The 21,437-nt window shown below is 40.6% G+C and overlaps 1 protein-coding gene across 2 annotated transcripts in view; it reads right to left on the minus strand.

The window, feature by feature from the left end:
• SP3 (Sp3 transcription factor) overlaps positions 1-20,767 on the minus strand; it is a 41,342-nt gene extending 20,575 nt beyond the window's left edge. Inside the window, exons 1-4 of one of the 2 annotated variants that reach the window (XM_080927188.1) lie at positions 20,500-20,767; positions 19,773-19,918; positions 19,182-19,310; positions 10,515-11,874 (exon numbers count right to left, since the gene is read on the minus strand). In XM_080927188.1, coding sequence (XP_080783314.1) covers positions 10,515-11,874; positions 19,182-19,310; positions 19,773-19,918; positions 20,500-20,506 — 1,642 coding nt within the window. In that variant the 5' untranslated portion in view covers positions 20,507-20,767. The remainder of the gene's footprint in view (positions 1-10,514; positions 11,875-19,181; positions 19,311-19,772; positions 19,919-20,499) is intronic. The other variant, XM_080927189.1, reaches the window with a different exon arrangement.
• Between the last annotated feature and the right edge of the window lie 670 nt (positions 20,768-21,437).

The raw sequence follows: 21,437 nt of genomic DNA on the forward strand, positions 1-21,437 counted from the left end.
TCATCTTCCCAGTTGTAACAATGAGAGTGAGCTATGGTCATAACTAAGTGTATCCTCTCCAAAGGACTGACTCAATGATTTCCTAAAATGTTTTTTCCACGTCATCTCTTAGTAACATCGCTGCTTCTAATCATAATTCCTTTAATCTCAGAATTCAGAGGCGGGGATCTCATCCCTAGTCAAAAGTCTGGTCAATTCTTTTCTAAGTCACCTCTTTCTCATAAGATTGCTGGAGCCAATGGCAGCTAAACTATCATTTGTTTCCCAAGCTCATCTCCTAAAACAAAGACAAGTCCTTGCCATCTAAGTTTTTGCAGCTAAGTTTTACCAAATGTTTCGACTTTACTCGTTACCAGCCTCTAACAGCTGTTTGCACTGAGCCAATGCTACAGTTAAGGTTTTTTGACAAAAACATATTCCTTCTATCAATTTCTAATTAAAACAGACTATAACTTAAGTAGGACCCAACAGACACATAATGAAAGTCACACACATAATTTCCAATTGTCAAGTAGGTAAAAAGCAGTAAAATTTGATACTATCCCACTTAACCCACAATCAACATAAAAAATTACTAATTTGAGCCAGGCAAGGTAGTTTATGCCTGCAATCACAGCACTTTGAAGATAGAAACAAATGGACAAGGACTTTAAAAGGCACCCTCGTCTACAGAATTCAAGGCTAGCCCAGCCTACATGAAACTCTGAAAATAAAAAGCAAACCTGAGATTTTTTTTTCTATTTTAATACTAAATCTTCAAAATTCAATTTGTACTTCTTCATATCTTAATCTACACTTTTTTCAAGCACTTGAAATTAACCTAAAATTATAGCAGCAGATAAAGATCTATAATTTTTTGTTACCCATCATGTAACAGCTAATGCTGTATTTCAAGCTTTCCCCACAAATCAATCATGCTGGAACATGGTATACACTTCAATAGTCAAAACATACTACACACTGTATTCAACTTGGGTGTGCTTTGGGAAGAGTGCAAAGTAGATAACAGTCCTGGCTACTAGACTCTATGGATTTTTTTCATGTTTGTTTGTTTGTCTGACTGTTTCCAAGACATGGTTTTTCTGTGGCGTGCGCCCTGGCTGTCCTGGAACTTAGAAACAAGAGATCTGACTGCCTCAGCCTCCTAAGTGGGATTAAAGGCGTGTGCCACCACCCAGACAGACATTTTTTTAAAGTCATAATTTAAAACTTACTCCTCTGCTCTGTCAGGATGTTAAGTTACAGAAAATTACCTGCATGTACTGATAGTAGTTAACTTAAGGTCCCCAGTCTACCCTCAAAATTGTCTTAAACAACCCAGGCATGGTGTCACATTCCTTTAACCCCTGCACTTGGGAGGGCAGAGGAATGTGATCTCTTTTTTAAAAAGTCTGAGGCCAGCCTGGTGTACAGAGTGAGTTCCAGGACAGACTACAGAGAGACCCTGTCTCAAACAGAAACTTGCTTAAACATATTAATCCTTGTAAAAAAATTTTTTAAAGATTTGTGTGTTCATCTTTATTAAGTTTATGTGCACTACCTATGTGCAGGTACAAGAGACCAGAGGATTCACTGCTACTGAAGTTACAGGCAATTGTAAGCCACATGATGTATGTGCTGAGAACTGAACTCTGGTCCTCTGCAAAGCATTCAAGCACTCTAAACCACTCTATCTCACCAACAACCCTACCCACTCGATCTTCTTTGTCAATTATCTTCTCTCCTGAAGATAATTAATATGGTTTACACTCTGAGCTCAGTCTATTACACTTCTATTTTACCATAGTCATTTCAAGGCAACAAATTACTTGTTGCACCACATTAATATTCTTTTCAAACTGTCAACAATATTGGATTCATCCATCCTATAAATTCAGTTTCAATACCTAATACTCTTACTTCCTTTCATCACTTTATCCTGTATGACTGAAACTGCCTTCTACCTTTACTACTAGCTTCTTCTAGTTCCAATTTATTCCTGAAGTGTTTTCCTGCATTCATTACTCAGGTTTATTCCTCTTCAAAAGTTGCAATCCTAAATTAAAAAATAATACATTTCTAAGTCAGGTGTAGTGTCACACGTCTTGAATCCCAGCACTGGTCTATAGAGCAAGTTCCAGGACAGTCAGGGATACATAGTGAGACCCTACCCCTACCCCAAGAAAAGATAAATTTCTTACCGATTTCCACAAATTGCACTGACTATCATATTCATGGCATGAAGTACATGCACTCATAAAAAATAACACCACTTCCCTCATCTGACAGCGTTTCTCTCTGTAGCCCTGGCTGTCCTGGAACTCACTCTGTAAACCAAGCTGGCACTGCACTCAGATCTGCCTGCTTTTCTGCCTTCCAAGTGCTGGGATTAAATGTGTGTGCCACTTGGTTAATAAATACAAGGTACTGAACAGTCCATATGGGCACTTATACTAACATTTCCTGATGAGGCTCCTCAAATTAACCCAGGGTCATACTGTTGCTTTCTTTCCTTGAGCAGGTTTGCCTGTCTTGAACCAGATTTCTCACAGAAATTTGCATATTACATCTTACACACCATTTGGTGGTTGGAGTAGAGAACGAACAAGAAGAAATGCTAAGTTATTAAACCGTCTCTGGGGCTGGGCATACCTGTAATATTAGCATTCAAGAGGCAGAGGCAGGATGATTCATAGTTTAAGGCCAACCTGGGATATACAATGAGACCTTACCTCAAAAAATACCAATGCACGACCCAAAGCAAAATACTAAGAAATAAACCCAGGTTGGAGAGATGGCTCAGCCTTTAAAGGTTATGTTTACAACCAAAAATGTAGGAAGTAAGAGCCCTAGCCCTGTCTCCTGAACAGACTACTACATCTTTTCACTCACTAGTAAACACAGTGCCATAGGATCTCTACCTAAGAATATAGACTTCCTCATTAAAGTTCTCCCTGTCATCAAAGACTCTATTTGTATCATATAATTTAGTAACTTAGCATTTTGCCAATTACACAACTTTATTGAGTACAACTTTATACACAAATCAGCAAACCAGAGAATATGAGCATGTACTTAGTCCTCTTACAGACTGCCCAATGATGAAAAAAGAACCATTTATTTATTTCAACATCCTTTTTTAAAACATCCTTTAAAAAAAAAAACAAACAAAAACCTATCTACCGTCCTCAGGTTTTTTGAGCCTTTTCTCTGTATTTATTCAAATAAGACAACCAAAATGTAAGAATCATAAAAATGAGCTTTCTCCTTCAGATAAGAACCAACACTACTATGAATTTCTACCTCTACACAAAACTCAACACTACTTTCTTCAAAATATAACAGACAAACCAGTACAGAGTCTAGAGGCACAATCCATTTTCACAGGTGATAAAATTCTCCCACTTTTAAGCCAAGTTCATAGTCACATACTTCCCAAGACATTACTAGGATGGGATTTACTTTACTAACCCGAGCATTATAGATTTCTCCCAACTAAATCAAAAGCTCATCTTTTAACAGCTTTTCAATAGCCCAAATTTTCTATTCATAAATGAGGTAATATAAGACTAAAGCAATGGCTCAGTAATTAATTAAGATAAGATCACTGCCCTTCTAGAGGACTGAGATTTGGTCCCCAGAACCTACGTGGCGGCTTACAACCATTTCTCACTCCACATCCATGGGACCCAAGGCCTTCTTTTGACCTCTGCAGGCACCAAGCATGCACATGGTGCACACATACATGCAAGTAAAACACTCCTATACATAAAAATATCTTTAAAAAATAAAGACTACCACTAATAATGGAACAGCTATAGCTTATAGTATCAAGACACAGCATAAAAATGTTGTAATTCAGGAGGATATATGTCCAGACCTGTCCAGAGAACAAACAGGCACGGTAATGTCTGTAAATTTACCCTTATACTAGGGAGCCTGTGAGTATAAAAACCGGTAACAAGGTCAAACAAATACTAGGAAGGAAAAGATTGTGCTTTATAAAGATGATAGATCCAGCAGGGCAGTGGTTACGCATGCCTTTAATCCCAGCAACTTGGTAGGCATAGGTGGCAGATTTAAGAACAGCCAAAGGAACAGAAAAACCCTGTTGGAGGGTGGGGGGCACCTTTCAATTTATTCCATCTGTTTTCTGCTGTTGACTTTTTGTTGTTTTCTGTTCTTCCCACCCCTAAGACAGGGTTTTCCTCTGTAGCCCTGGCTGTCCTCAAGCTCAGAGAGCCATCTGCTTGTCTCCTAAGTGGTGGTATTAAAGGCATACATCAGCACCATCCAGCTGTTATTATTTTATAACTTTATTTAAAAAGTATAAATAAAAATCACACCAAAATTAACTAGACCCAAAAATCTATATACAATTCAATGAATGTATATACAATTAATGATGTTAAGAATAGAAACTGTGAAGTTTCACATTAAATTTTACACTTTCAGTACTGAATATTTTATCCACGTATCCATTAGCACCAAGAACAAAAACAAAAAAACAAAAAAAAAAAAAAAAAAAAAAAAAAAAAAAAAAAAAAAAATCCATGACAGAATTAGAATCTGAAAAACAATGAGTTTCATATCCTCCTCCAGAACTCATGTCAATTAGTTACATTCACTCCTTCCTCATCCCAATGAGCTTTTCTTGTTCCATTTTCTTCATGTTATAGGTGGCCCACAGGTACACTTGCTCATATATATACATGTGTGTGTGACATCTTTGGCTAGGTTTCAATAAGAGAATGTGGTTTATTACTGAAATTATGTAAACTCAATATCAGATGAATTTACAAATGAATGGAAAATGAAAAATCTGATCTGTGTATATCAGTATATACACATTTATACTATTCAGGTCTAAAGAAAAATGAAAAAGAATTGCAGAAAGATAGTTTTTAAACTCCTTTTGTAGCTTTGTAATCTTGTGTTTTATGTGAGTATTCCTATTAAAATACAAGTTTGTCAGTCAAAGAAAGTGGTAAACACCGTTAATCCTCCACTCAGGAGACAGGAGCATCTCTATGAGTTCGAGGCCAACCTGGTCTATGAATTCTAGGACAAAAACAAAATCTATCAAGCAAACAAAAAAAGAAATAATATGTCTAAAGAATTAAAGGTACTAGAAAGAGAAAAGGTCTGGTGAGGAAGAGACAGTAAGTGTTTTCCGATTTCACAGCGTCTAAGAAGCAGACTAACAAGAGAAAAGAGAGGGAGCACCGCTTACAGCTCACCACCAAAAGCACTGGATGAAGTCTCTACTAAGGAATACTAGTGCTGTATCTGCACCTCCGCAGCTAGAAACAACTGGAAAATATGCTATTATTCAAGAGTATCTAATTCTAAAACTATTCATTTCACAGTTCTAATTTCTTCAAGCAACCATCTCATACCCTCTTTCTTAAATCTGTGCTATGTGCCCTCCTACCCATCTGGTTTCTATTAAAAACCAGGAACTCTTTTTGGCCCTGATTGTTTCTAATCAATTTATCTGTAAGGGAAGATCTGTATCCATAACCCTCCCCAGTCACAATATTGCCATCTCACTACAATATCCAACCCTATGCCTGTAGCCTACACTTATCCTACTTGTCCACTTAAACATCTTTGCTCCACTCTACCTTCTTTCTGGCACCACGAGTCCATTTCCAAGTACCATCTATCTTCTGTTAGATAGTGACCCTCTTAACAGAAAATTCTTTGATCTGTAATTAACACCACGGCTTCCTAAGTTGCATTAAGTTAGTAATTAGGCTATGTTGTATTAGAATCCTTGATCTCTAAAACTGCTGTTTTGAGTCAATGGTTTGAGTTTCATCTTGCTTTGTTTATCAATCAGATTTATATCAGTAAATTCTCACTCCACAATAAACTCAGAGCCAATTGATAGTGATACAAACTGCCCACCTAGATAAGACAAATTGTCCTGTAATAATCCATAAGTTATGAATCCTTCAGCAGTAGTGGATCCCAACAGATCCGCCACTTAAATTGGGATCCACCCCTACCTTCATGTTGTCTCCTTCCTGTCCAAAAGGAAAGCCTTTTTTTCCTGCCTCCCCTCTTCCTCTCTCCAACCCGGAAGTCCTGCCTAGTCCTCTTGCAGTGACTGGTCCCCTGAAATCTTTTTTTACTGCTCAATCACAGGCCTTGCCTTATCTTGTGCCTGCCCTCATCTGCATACCAATTCACCCTTTCTAATTATTTTAAATTAAATTTAAAAAATCTAATTAAAATTAAAAAAAAAAAATCAGGGCTCCAGAGATGGCTCAGCAGTTAGCATTGGCTGCTCTTGCAAAGGACCCGGAGTCATTTCCTGGAATCCATGTGATGCCTCAAAACTTTCTGTAAACCCAGTTCCTGGGAATCTGAAACACTCTTCTGGTCTCCACAGGCTCCAGGCCATACCTGGTACATGGGCAAATGTACGTATATGCACAAAAATTAGTAAACTATTTATTTAAATCATCCTTGTGTTGAAATTAGGATAGATTTTCCAACTAGACCTGAACTGTTTCATCTCATCACATTTATGTTTATGAAAGACACTCAATATCCCTAGTCCAGCCTGAATAGCAGATTTTAAAATCTAACAATTACTGAAGCCATTAACTTGAACACCTAAATAAAATCCCAATTTAATCAAGTTCTAACACTTATGGATTTCCTCTTACCCCACTCTTCCTCAGTTCCCTTCCCACTGGCTTAGTCAAATCCTCTTTACCTTGTGCTTACTCTGCACCAAGAGTCAGTTCCTAGAAAAGCAGGGGCAATGAAAGGAGCTTAGAAACATCAAGTTCAGTCAAGTTCATCGCCTTAAAAGGGCTGGAGAGTTGGCTCAGCAGTTAATAGCACTGACTGCTCTTCCAGAAGTTTTGAGTTCGATTCCCAGCACTCACATGGTGGCTCACAACCATCTGTAATGGAATCTGATGCCCCCTTCTGGTGTGTCTGAAGACAGCAACAGTGTATTCACGGATAAAATAAGTAATTTTTTAAAAAAGCTGAAATAAAGGTTTATTTTAAAAGGTTTTTTTGTTTGTTTGTTTTTGAAGATTTTTGGACAATTACAGAGCACTGGTTTGAGAGTTTCTCTAATATTTTAGAAAACTGACATTGAATTCTTATCTACCAAAACCAATATGTTAATCAACAAGGACATACTTTTTAAGCATTTTCATCTAAGTATCCATGCCTAAACAGATAAAAACCTTTTACTCTAAGGATGTCTTTCTATTCTTGCCCATCCTTTTTTAATGCTATGGATCAGGGCTTTGTACGTGATAAAATACCATTATACCACTAAACCCAGCTTTCATTTCCCCATCTTGCCAATTAAAAAGACAGTAAACAAAAGGTTTGTTTTCCGAATAGCCTAATATTTATTGGGGCTTGGGAAATGCCTGTCAGTAAAAGGTCTACAGCACAAGCATCAGAACCTCAGTTCAGATCCCTAGTACCCATGTTGTCAAAAAGAAAAAAGTAAAAGGGAGAGAAGGGAGGGGGAGCCAGACAGGGTCCCATGTGGCTGTAACCCTAGGAAAGGGGTAGTGACAGAAAGATCCCTGGAGCCTCATATCCACCCATTCTAACCAAGCTGTAGTCACCAGATCCACAGAGAGACTGTCTCAAAACCAAAGAAAAACAGGTAAGGTGGACTTTTATCATCAAGAAACTCAACATCAACCATTCTCTGCACCCACACCTACAACATCCACACCTACAAATACACATACTTAATGCTCTGCAAATGAACTTATACTATTTTTTATTACTTGCTTCTGAACTACCTATCAAAAAACAAATCCTACCTTGTATTTAAGCCAGTGCTTCTATTCAATAGCATCTGAAGGTAGCTTCTTGGAAGCGTTTAATGCATCCCAGCCTAGTCTCATAATCATCACAAATCCAAAATATGTGTCCTGAATGGTGGCTGTAACCCCAACACATGAGAGGCTAAAGAAGACTGATGTGCGACTGAATTGTAAAACTACTGAATTGTAGGCATGCTTTAAAAGACAAGACATTTTGTATGTGGATTATACTTCAGAATGTTTAAGTATTTCAGCTTGTGTCTTCAGATGTCTGTCACAAGTAGTTCTTACACATAAAAGGATTAAATCCAAAGCCTATTGTATGCTAGTAATACTGTATTCTCTTTTTAACTTCTTAAATAGAACTGCAGTTCTCAAGAACATTTTGTTCATATTAGTATTTCCAGGATGTCTTGTCTCTCCCCCACCCCAACACACTCAGGACAGTGGGGGCACATAAAACTGAAAAAAATAATAGGGGAGATGGCCCAGAGGTTAAGATCCAGGTTCAATTTCCCAGCACAAGACAGCTTACAACTGTCTGTAATTCCAGTTCCAGGCTTCCAGATATCCTCAGACTATACATGCAGGCAGAACACCAATGCACATAAAATAGATCATTAAAAATGCTTGTACAAAGTTGGAAAGTAAATCTTAAAGAGTACCTGCCTAAACATGCATCAGACCCCAGGTTTCATCTCCAGCATCAAGTAAATAAACAGCCAAACAAGCTCATCCCCATTAACACAGCTAACACTTAGGAAAATCTACTTAGCAAACAAAAGTCTTACAGGAAAGAAAAAACAAGCTGGGCATGGTGTACAGGTCTGCAAGCCAGCCACTCAGGAGGCTGAGGCAGAAGATCAATGCTGCAAATTAAAGCCCAGCCTGCCCTACCACAGTAGTTTGCACATCACCAGCCTGCAGAAACACACAATTCGTTTACAAACTATTACCTTTTCAAGTTATGCAGTGTGCAACAGTTAGAAATTTTATAAACATTTTGAGCTATCATGGTTTTCAGTGAAACTATAATTTTCTTTAAAAAGCAGTCATTAATAATACAACAAATATTCATATAGTTTGAAGTTTTTTTTCTTTTTAACATGTGTACCTGTGTCTATTTGTGTATGCACTCACATGAGTGTGCAAGTGCTTACAGAAGCCAGGAAAAGATGTCAGACCTTTAGGAGCTGGAGTTACATGTATTTGTGAGTCACCCAACAAGCTGGGATCAGAACTAGTGCTCCTAGCCACTGAGTTAAGATGTCCCCAGTCTTGAGTTTAAAATTTAACCCATTGGTGGACACATAAAAAAACTTTTTTAAGTATTAGGAAAAAGATTTCTGAAAGGACCCTCAGGCTCTCTAGAAGTCTACAAATCAAATTTTGAAAAATTCTATTCTATCAGTTAGTGGTGGTTAATGCCTTTAATCCCAGCATTCAGGAAGCAGAGAGAGACAGATCTCTAAGTTTAAGGCTAGCTGGGGCTAGAAGGAAACCTGTGTGAAAAAAAAAAAAATAGAGAGAGAAAAATTTCATTCTAACTGGTTTCTGAAACCCCAGATACAATAATAAATTTCTAAATGCAAATCTCTCACTCAAGGACAAACTCATCTTTCCAGGCATATGTAACAAATTCTTCAGAACACAAAGGAGAATGGGGAAAGGGATTCATTAAAAGTAATGATAGAAATTACTTCAATCACTTCAATTCTGTGCCCCAACTCAAGACTTTAGAAGCAGACTGGAAAGTTTAAACAGTATAATTTTCACAGAAATCCAAATATGAAGTAAAGATTAAAGTTATAAAAGGAATTAGTGCCAAACAAAAATATTCATTGTTATCTAGACAAATAACATTAATACAGTAACAATGATGCTAGCTTTTTAAGCTTCATTAGTTAATTGCGCTTGCAAAACATCCAATGAATAGACTTGAAACATCTATATTACATAATTATCAATAACTATTTCTGACAATCAAATTTAGTGGCCACTATCACCAAAAAAACAAACAAAAAACAAACAAAAAAAGAAATCAAACAATGTTAGGTGTGCAGTTTCTAGTTAACAGTTATCTGTCTAATGTCTACATTTTACACAGTGAAGAAATGAAATTTGCCAGAGAAAAATAGCTAAGTTAAAATCACATACCTAGTGGCTGAGACAGTTAAGTGCTCTCAAACCCCAGCACCATGCCAACCTGATATTCCACTCAAATATGGTATATACTACATTTAATTCAGACAGGCATGGTGGCACAAACCTTGAACCATAGCACTGAGGAAACAGAAGTAGTCATATCTGCAATCAAAACCAGCTTGGTCTACACAGCAAGTTCCAGGCCAGCCTTAGAGTAACTACCCTTTCATTCCCTCCCATAAAACAGAAGTCAAACTCATCCCATACCAAGACCAAGAGACATTCTCCTGCCAAATTAAAAAGGAAAAAAAAAAAAAAGTATGATGCCTGACAGTACCAATCAGATGTTAAAACAAATACCTGTCCTAGAAAATAAAAATATTGCCAGTACAATAGAAAAATCTTTCACTTCAAATAAAGTTTCAAAAAGAACAATTTGGAAGATACTATGATGCCTCATATATAAATACAAAGATACCTTTAATGAATGTGAGATGCTGATAAACACCTAAAGCAAAGTTTTCCTGTTGATTATCGTTGCACTTTTAATGACGAATCATTAAGACTCACCTGCAGGACTGTCAGCATTCTCTCCTGGATGCAGCTGTATACCAGTAGAATCTATAGAATTTACTGTAACTGTCTGTAGATTTGGCAACTGACCAGTGCTTAGACTAACTGGAGTTGAAGTCAAGGCTCCACCTGCTGCGACTTGACCAAGCGTGAGTGTCTGAACAGGTGTCAAAGTAATTTGTTGGGCAGCAGTATTCTGTATTTGCAAATTCTGCAAGTTTTGGACCCCTTGTACTTGAAATGTTTGCCAGGTTATCTGTCCAGAAGGGGTCACTGTCTGTGCCTGAATTAAAAAAGTTCCAGGATTCAGCTGCAACTGAAGGTTTTGCAAAGCCTGTTGTGATATATTTTGACCACTGGCTTGCACGCCATGGATTGTCTGTGGTGTAATACCTTGCACAATTTGGGCTTGACTGGTTGGCTGCTGAGAATCTTGAAGTTGTAGATGTTGTACAACAGGCTGTGCTGTAGAAACCTGAATATTCTGAGCCTGTGTCTCTTCAGAAACAGGCGACTGGATATAATTTCCCTGAAGATCTGAAGAATGGACTTGCCCACTAGTAGTAGTCAAGCTGTTTGTGTTTTGCTGTAGTATACCTGTACTATCGATTGTAACAGGCAACTGTGATGAAGAGGATGTTGGCACAAATAAATCTGTATCAGCATTAGTTTCATTAACATCGGGAGAAACCCGCTCACCAGTCCTTTCTGAATTGTCTGAACTATCCATAGCTTGTCCTGTGTTTATCAAATGTCCATCGGCATTAATGCCTGCAGTCATTGTCTGAGAACTTCCCGAGAGTCCCAAAGAATCTAGATCGACACTATTGATTGGTACAAAGGTAATATTTCCTGGCAGACCAAGAGGCACATTAGCAACTACTTGAGTTTGGCCAGGAAATGATGAGCCACCAATTGCAACTCCCTGAAGCTGGACTTGACCAGTCTGTGGTATGAGATTCTGGATATTAGCAGGAGGTGTTCCAGAGGCAAGTACGGTTTGATTAGAGCCAGGAATGATCTGAATTTGGCTGCTTTCTTGATTTATACCCCCATTATCTGAGGAGCCTGTGAAGCCAATCTGAACCTGCTGAGCGTCTGTTGACTGAATCTGTGGTATTACTTGATACTGAACATTGGACACTGTACCATTTGATGAATCTGATCCTGGTGCAACTGAAAATATTTGTTGATTCTGCAAATTCTGAAGGGGAAGGACATACTGCCCACTTGAAGTAGCAGCACCTGGAATCTGCACTAGATTACCAGCTTCATCTTTTATAGTTGTAGGTGTAGCTGACAAAACCTCCCATCGGTTTGGTGCTCCTCCTAACTGTGCAGAAGCCAAATCACCTGTCTGGATGAAGAAAATAAAAATGTTGTGATGTATTTGTAACAGCTTAACCCAATTTGCAATAAAGCCTCACCTGGTATAAATTCTACTATGTGAAAATAAAAGCCATCATAATAACACAAGAGTTTCAACACAAAACCAGTACTATACATACCATAAGTTTCACTTCTTGATGTAAGTTACTAAAAAACATAATACATCCTATTTAAATGGGGATATGTCTTAATCAGAATACTCTAGATTACATTACAGCCACACTTTTTGGTAGAGACGGGCAAGGTCTCACTACATTAGTTTTCTTAGAGCCCACATATTCACAATTCTTTAGTCTCAGTCAAAGCTGCTGAATAAACTGGGACTATATAGACTATATAGATTATAGATGCACATTGCAATGCCTGATAATACAAACTCATCTTTTAATCACTCATCTATAATCTTTAAACTGTATAAAACAGAGGGGCATAAGCAAGATTATAAACAGGACAGAGTACAAAGACTATTCAACTCACTAAAAACATTTAAATAACCTAAAATTTTAATTTTAATATTTAAATAATCCTGATGCCTGGGAGGCAGAGGCAAGTGGATCTGTGAGTTCAAGGCCAGTCTAATATACAAAGCAAGAGTTAGGACAGCCAGGGCTAAACAAAGAAACCCTGTTTTCCAAAAACAAAAAAATAAAAAACTTTAAATAAACCCAGATCGGATAGAACACACCTGTAATGCCAATACTCTGGAGGCAGAAACAGAGGCAGAGGACTGCCTCAAGTTTAAGACTAGCTTAGGCTATTGAGGCAAGCCTGGGCTATATATATAACAAGACTTTAAAAAAAATGGCATCAGGTACTATTGGGGGAAGAGAGAGACACAAACAGCATGGTGTTTTTTACCAAGTCATCTGAATTATGAGTAAATCTATATTATTGCTATGTCATAAATCTAAAAACACTAGAAGTTTATGATGTGTAAATCACCAAACAATTTTTTTCTTTAGGAACTATTGGGGTGATTAGGGAGGTACGAGTTAAGACCTAAAAAAACAAAACCAGCATTTAGCAGCTGGGTAATACTAAGGCTCCTCCCATCTATCATACGGGAAGCTGACACAGGATGGAATCTAAAGCCAGCCTGGGCTATCAAGGCTGTGTCTCAAAGACAAACAAAACCTATACACCGTAAAATAGCTACACCTATGAAGTTTTACTACTAAGCAAATGCTAGAGAATAAAGAATGTGACTGTATCTATTACTCTAAAATCACAGTAGAATATGAAGCATACATGTTTTACATCTGTAACCCTGAACTGTCATTCCCTATGGTTTATAGAGTCAACATTAGAAAAATGCCAATGTAGGCAAATAGAATGCCAAAAACAAACAAAAAAACCCTACATGACAAGGTCAATAAGTAGATTACTTTAAAGAAATAAAAATAGCAATATCTGACATTTGAGTTTTTCTTTTATATGCCAAATACCACAGTAACACCTTCAAAGCAATCTGTGTGTGATTGACACAATTATTAACATATATACTTCATAGATGAGAAATAAAAGCAACACGGCAGTTATCAAACAGCAGACAATACTTATTAATACTAAGGGTAAGCCCATCTCTAGAACCCAAAGACCTCTCAACTACTGTTATGCTCCACCATCTCTAATGACCAGGAGTAAAGTATACTAAGACCAATTATAAAATAGACACTAGAAAAAAGACCATATATTATTTACCATCAAAATAATGCCATTATGACCTCATTTTATTCCAGATTAATATTATTTTCCATAACTCTATATGTCACTCGTCAATGAAAAATACAAAAATATATTGTCCAGCAATGTCAAAGTAGATATATGACTGAGCATCAAGGAATCTTTGAACGATCCAAAACAGTGTATGCATTTCTTGTGAAGTGCTATTTGAGGGCAAGTCAGTTTAGTTTATAACTTATACTAACTTCTGTGGAAACTTTTTTACAACAGTATTTATTTTTTTAACTTTTTTTATGGTCACAGATCCCCCTTGATAATGTATAAGACACTTAAGAAATCCACTACTCAGTCAGTTTTCATGCATTTGAAAAGTCTATATTTCAAAGAACGAACCACAGTTCATTTCTGACTTAATGCAAACATTTGAGCACATTTGTGAAGATGAGAAAAGCGTGTAAATAAAAACCTTTGTCCACAAATGGTCACAACTCTACCCAAGCAAATGTAGACACAGGCGCTAATACAATGTGAAAAGTGGGAAACACTAGTCACATAACCAAAGCACAATGTGGGGACAGAGAGGATGGGAGATGGAGATCATACACACTAATTCTGAAGTCATATTTAGAACGTACATTTTCACTTTGGTGAGTTAGAGGCATTAATAAAGGTAGAAAAACAATAAAATCCACAAGACAAAAAAGAAACAGAGCAGGCTTATATCCAGACAAAAGCAATGAGGATAATTCTAGCAACTTGTAAATGGCTTTGCAGACCATGCTAAATTGTTCACACTTTATTCTGTAGAAATGTAGTAAATGAAAACTATACAAGATTTATGTGCAAGAGATTTGGTGCAATCACATCTGTATAAACTAAAGGCTTGGGACTGGAGAGATAGTTCAATGGTTAAGACTGACTGCTCTTCCAGAGGTCCTGAGTTCAATTCCCAGCAACCACATGGTGGCTCACAACCATCTGTAATGAGATCTGATGCCCTCTTCTGGTGTGTGTGAGGACAGTGACAGTGTACCCACATACATAAAATAAATAAAATCTTTAAAAAAAAAAGAAAATAAGGATGAAGAAACTGAACCCACTACAAATCTCCAGGCCTGAATTCAAATACACTTAAAAACTTAATCTTCAATGTTTATATCAAGGATCAGGCACTGAAGTCTCTTTTGGTCTGTTCTAATTTAAAATTGAAACTATAACCAGAAGTAATCTTTTCAAACATAAACAATGTGCTTTATTTCAGACGTTTGGCATTTTAAGTAAATTAATATTTACTTAGTCTATTTTGTATTAAAATCTGCATAAAAATGAAGAATATCTATTCATCATCTTAAGTTTTGTTCAACTAAAAATCAACAGTCAAATTTTTAGCTTGCACTAAAATCACAAACATTCTTGGGTTATTTAGAGGAATACAGTACTTTGTTATAAGCTAATTTTACAAAACTGTATTCTGTCCATTTTTTTTAAATGACAAAAGTACAATACATAAAAGATATGTATATAGTTAGGCAACTTTTACAAGAGTAATAATAACATAGATATTTAACCATGAGTGAACAGCTTTCTCATCAACAAATTCCTTAACTATACACAGCTACTTGAGTAGTTCAAGTTCATGTCACCCCCTCAGAGCTAACTACAATACCAACTTCCCACAGTATAAGCACTTAAATAAAGGGGAAAATCTGCGTATCTGAGGCAAAATAATATAATAAAACTTCTGTGAATAATCCTAAAGTGAAAAGTGTCAATATAAAAAATATTTTAAAGGCCAGATATAGTTATTTATACCTCTAATTCCAAACATTTGGCAGAACATAAATTTTAAGACCAACCTAGGAGATGCATAATACATACGCACATGCATATATATAAAGTTCCTACATGAAAAAGGGAAGAAGGAAAGCAAACTATATACATATATATATGCACACAGATGTTTACCTATATGCAAAGCATGTAATTCCAAGTTATAATTAATTACTAAAACTATATCAAGTTTTAAAAACACCCACTAGATACCTGGGGAAAGGCCAATAATATTTATGAATATATTTATATTAGTTTCAAAAAATTACAGAAAATATATATATAAAAAGAAATCATCAGTTAAACCTACTTATGTAATTCCTCAGTAAACAAGTTCCAGATAGTCCAAACACTACAAAGCCTGAACTTTGAAGCCCTTTCCTTAATAAAAGAAGTTCCACCAACACACCGATGGAAAAGATTAAGTACACTAAATACCAAACGGGAAAGTTATCTAATGCCAAAAGGCATTAACTGGAAATACTACAGAAACAAAGGGAAACTAATACAACCCAGGTAAGACCTTGGGTTGGCTTAGGTGCCTGATAACCCTCTATGTAAGTTTCCAAATAAAACTAAGTCTCAGTCACCCTAATATTCTTATTAGAAAATTAGCAAGGAAAACATCATCTAACATCAGAGTTGGTGTTGTAAAAGTTGTGAGGCATTTTCATTCTTCCTTGGTGTATACACATAACAAGGTGAAAAGGACCATAATCTACAGAGGCCTTGGGTGGTGGTGGCACACCTAATGATGTTGCTATAGCAATTCATGACAAGGGCATTCTCCAATGCAACTAAGCATAAAAATGATGGGTGGAGACTGAAGGGAAAGAAACAAACATGATCTGTCTTAGACTGTACCAGTGGAAAGAGAAAAAAATTCTCACTGCTTTTGAAAGAATGATTAACTTCTTAGACCCCATTAATGGCTTTATAAAAGCCAGAAGGGTGAAACTGAAAACCAGAACAAGTGTGAAACTAAGGTGGAGTCAAACACAATATTCTTGAGCAGATACTCAATAAAATTTCAATCACAACTCAAGACTGCAATGGCACTGTAAGGTCTTCCCCACCCCCACTCAGTATGTGGGGGTGGAATGGAAGCCAAGGCTTTGCAAATGCTAGGCAAGCACTGTCTGTCACTAAGCTACATCCTAGCCCTGTAAGGTCTTAATGGTAAAACTCCCTACTCTTGAAATGAAATCAGTATTCACTTTTTAAATGTGCCAACATTTACCTGCAAAACTAATGAGCATTGTAATTTATAACTTAAACCAATGATTCTTATAAAATTTATTTGTATAGTTTATTTCACAAAGCACAAATAAATTATCCACAAGGTTGTGCCTGTAATTTGGATATAATATGCAGAGATCTCATTTCCTAATTATTAATAATAAAACACAAAAGAACTTTGCTGTATTGTCTCTGGATGGCCATATAACAACTGGTCATTATACATGGTAACCTGTGTGACTATCTAATCTTTACAAGCTTGGCCAGGATCCTCTTTATAACAAGTTCCAAACTCAAATGGTAAAGCAAGTCTCTAGTGAACACTGGCTTTTCAAGGTACTTATCATCCTGAAATACCAAGCTAAACTGTTGTTAGACTGAACATCTGCGCTTGACTTTAGACAGAACACTTCAGATACCTTGAACTAGAACCTAGATCAGAAAATGAACATTAATGGAAAAACTGGCAAAACTCAAAACTTGTAGCTACTTATGTTAGTGATACACAGATTTGAAAAATGTGCCACAGTAACGGCAGCTTTCTGGGAAAACTGGGTGAAGGGCGTACCTAACTCTGACACTAGATTTCCTGCTTTGCTATAAACCTAAAACATTCCACAACTTTCAAGACACTAAGATCCACTAGTGATCTCCAATAATTTGGGAGTACTTAAAATAATTTAAGTGTAGTTTTAAATGTTGAAAATACCCTAATGAGTTTATCTGAATTCACTTTTTAAACATTCTGAAAAACTGAATCACTTTTAAACTGGAAATTAACTTTTTTCCATCAATGTTCACACAAAAAGACAGCTCTCAAGTGTTTTCACTTTATTCAACTTTCATCTCAGTTTATTTCAACTTTGCTCAAAGTGAGAAATTTGGAAGAACTCATATTCATCAAGCACTTAAGGATGCACCAAAAACTTTCAAGTTTAGGGACTTGCTCTATGGAACTGTATTTTCACATTATTACTTTTACTAATATATTCAGACTGTGTTCATCTGGCAGGAAACAGTGTTCTTAGTAATGATGGAAGTTCAGAGAATCCTAAGAAACATAAGAGCATTATACAAACACATTGTTGGAGTCAGCATAATAATCCCAAATGAGTCTAACGTGATGTTTTCATCTCTAAATTTCTTGTAACCACTCCCCTCTCCATCTGTAAACATTCCTAAACTTTGATAGGTACATGAAAATTTTTATTGTATTTAAAGTTTATTTTTCAATTTTTTTTCTGAGGTATTTTACTAAAGTAAACAAACTTATTCTGGGACTTTGGGACTAGGGACATATAACCTATTTTAAAAGATTACTAGTCTGCCTAAGTTTATTTAAATATAAGCTTTCCCAAACAGCTTTTGATATTTTAATCTGCTTTAAAAATACAAGACATTAAAAACACTTCCGTTGCCCATAGTATAATTTCAGACTAAGATGATCTATTCACTAATAATACAGTGTAACAATTAACATTGAATGACTAGTATGTGACACCTGACTTTTCTAACGGTGACGATTAAGCCACCGCTACATAAACTGACTGCTATACCCACCTCTGAAAACCCTAAATCGTGAGAAGTGTCTGAACGATAACAGGTAAAACACCGTTCCACAGTGAGCTAAGACAGCAGCGACATTCCACAGATGTGAAATTCACATTGTCTACAGCACCTCATTTTACAAGGAGACTTCCAGCTCCTCTCCACATCCCAGACATTCTAAAATTTGCCAAAGAACACATCCTTATCAGGCTAGTTATAATCAAAGTGAAATTTTGCCAACCAAACTCAACTCTAAGTATGGAGTGAACTAACACCATGTAAACAAAGTGACTTCCATCTACTTTTTAAGACTGATATTCTAGAAAACTTCAAAGGCCAAAGTTATCACTCCTCTCTAAATTTCAATAGCCTCTGTCTCACTTAATCCTACTCAGAAAAAAAAACTAGAGCAAAGTTGGAGTAGTCTGCAAAAAGCCAACAATTATGATCAGGTTTAAAAAAAAAAACACACAGTAATAAAAATGTTCGTCCCTGCATATAAAAGAACACGCTCCTTAAATGATCTTCTGCCTAAATTACCCAAGATCTGGAAACTTGCTCCAGATTCAAAAACTCTAGAAACTAAAGCCACTGCTTCGGTAGGTGATACTATCTATGGCCGACAGGCTGTGCTTGCTAATGTAGTGCAGAGAGCGAATGAGTTTTCAAGTCTTGATACGAATTACTTAAACATCCATTTTGGAGTCCTGCGCCCACCCCCACCCCCGCCGCCTCAGACTTCATTTTGTGAGAAATTTTGCGCGCGATGCGGCAGTGACAATCCCCGGAAAGCGCGGGCCGGCCCGGGCTGCCACCCAGGAGCCGAGCGGGCAGGAAAGCGCGGCAGGGCCGGACGGCCGGCGCGTGGCGGCCCCGCGGCGGCGGGAGGCCTTGGGCTGGCGGGCGGGCGCGCCGCAGGCCCGGGATGGCGGGCGCGGGGCCTCGGCGGGGGCGGGCCGCGCGCGCGGGACTTACCGCTCCGGCGGCGGCGGCGGGGACCCCGGCGGCAGCGGCGGCCGCCTCCTCGTCGTCGTCGCCCGGCGATGGCGGCCCTATCTTGCTGCAGGTAGCGGCCAGCAGAGCGAGCGGTGACGGCTGAGTGTCCTACCCGCGATGGGCGGGTTCAGAGAGGGAGACAGGGAGGGGGTGGCGGTTAGGGCCGGGCCCGCTCGCACAGGAAGTACGGCTCGCTCCGCCGCCTGGCCTCGCCGGCCGGGCCCGCGCTCTCCTGCTCCGGGTCGGCGGCGCCTCTCCCCGCGCTCGCTCGGCCCACTCGGCGGCCCGCGGCGGTCGGCTGCGCGCCGGGCCTTCCCTCCGCCCGGATCCCACCCGGGAGGGCGCGCACACTTGCACACTCGACACACGCACAGATTTTAAAAAAAAAAAAAAAAAAAAAAAAAAAGAGGCGGCGGGCGGGGGCGCGCGGGCGGGGTCGGAGCGTTGGCGCCTCGGGCGGGCAGCTCCCGGGGCGGGGGAGGGGCGGGCGCGCGCGGGAGGGAGGGAGGGAGGGCGAGGGGAGGAGAAAGCGGCGCGCGGGGAGCCGGGCCGCGCTCAGCCGCTCCTCACCTGGGCCGCCGCCGCCGCCGCGCCGTTTCCGTGCTGCTGCTGCTGCTGCTGCTGTTGCTGCTGCAGATACTCGCCGTGGCCGCCGCCGCCGCCGCCGTCCACGTCCAAGGCAGCCATTTCCTCTTGTTTCACGGGCTTTTCGGGAGCTGCAGGCACAGCGCGGGAGGGGGGGTGGGGCGGGGAGGAAGGCGGGCGCGGGGAGGGAGGGGGCCCGCGGGCCGCGGCCACATTAGCGCCAGCCGGCCCCGGCCCCTTCCCCTCCCCCCGGCCGCGGCCGCGGCGGCGCGCTCCCTCCTCCCCTCCTGCTGCCCCCGCCCGCCGCGGCTGTAACCCTCCTCCTCCTCGTTCCCTCCTCCTCCTCCCCGCGCTGCCCCTGCCCCCTCTCCTCTCCTCTCCTCTCCTCCCCTTTCCCTCCGCGGCGCTCGCTCCTCTCGCACCGTCAGTCACTCACACACGCCCGCCCGCCGCCCGCACACAGGGGGACGAGCTCCCGGCGGACTGGGCCGCCCGCCCCGAGCCCGGCGGGCACTCGGCGCTGGGGCTGGAGGGCTGGACGCTGGCTGGCGGGGAGGGAAGGGAGGCGGAGGGGAGTGCGGCTCTCTGGCCTCCGCAGACACTCGGTCGCACACTCGGGGCCGGGAGCCGGCGGTGGCGGCCCCGGGCTGGCTGTGGGCGGCAGTGGCGGCGGCGGAGGCAGCAAGGGTTGCTCTCTCTCGGCTTTACGTACCGGTCATAGTGTGTTTAGGACACCTCAGGCGGGGCTCCCCGCCGCCTTACACATGGTGAGAAGCGAAGGCGGCGGCGGCGGGAGAGGATGCGGGAAGCGGCGGCGGACACGGCCGGAGCGGTCCGGGGATTTTTTTTTTTCCTATTTTGATTGACTGTGCGGGAAACACAAAAGGTGGAGCCTCCAGCCCAAAAGGGGGGAAGAGGGTGACAGCCCGCCCGGAAGTTCCGCCCCTCTTCCCGGCGCTCATTTGCCGCTAGGCTCTCCGTCAGCTGTGTTCATTGGTCCGGAAGCCTGTCCGTCGCTCGGCCCGGCGGCGAGCTTCCTGTTTGCCCCCGGGTTGAAGGGGAGAGACAATGAGCGGCCGTGGCGCCGTAGGTTCCTGAGAACGGCCTCGGCTCGCGCGTTACCCCGCTGTGCCGGCCTCGTTCCTCGGCTACGGCTGCCAGGCCCGAGGCGCAAGCCTCTTCCACTCGTTGGCCCTTCGTGCAGGCCTCGCCAAGCTGTCGGGGAGCCGAGCCGGGGAGGAAGTCCGTCCCCGGTGGCTCCGGCTCCACTCGACGTTTCCTCCATCCTGGCAGCCGCCTAGACTGGATCTCCCCAGGGCCTGGGCTCTCGGAGCTGGCTCTTGCCAGCGCTGCCTGGAGGCCACCACCGCTCAGCCCCAGGGCTGCTGCTGCTACTGAGCAAACCGGACCCGCCCCATGAGCCCTGGGGGAGGGAGCTGGTATTGGGGGAGACACCCCCTCCGAGGCTGGAGGAGGACTTTTTCACACACTTTCTGCTCCTGGTCGCTTAGTCGATCCATCGCCTTCCCATCCCCCTGCCCCTAGCCCTTGGTTACCAACCCTCTACTTTTATGGACCCTGGAGGCAGACACTTCCAGCAAAAAGATATCTAAAGTCCCTTCACAAGGAAAAGGGATTTTAATTCTGGCC

This window comes from Micromys minutus (assembly GCF_963924665.1).
Source record: "Micromys minutus genome assembly, chromosome: 13".
In the NCBI taxonomy this organism is placed as follows: domain Eukaryota; kingdom Metazoa; phylum Chordata; class Mammalia; order Rodentia; family Muridae; genus Micromys; species Micromys minutus.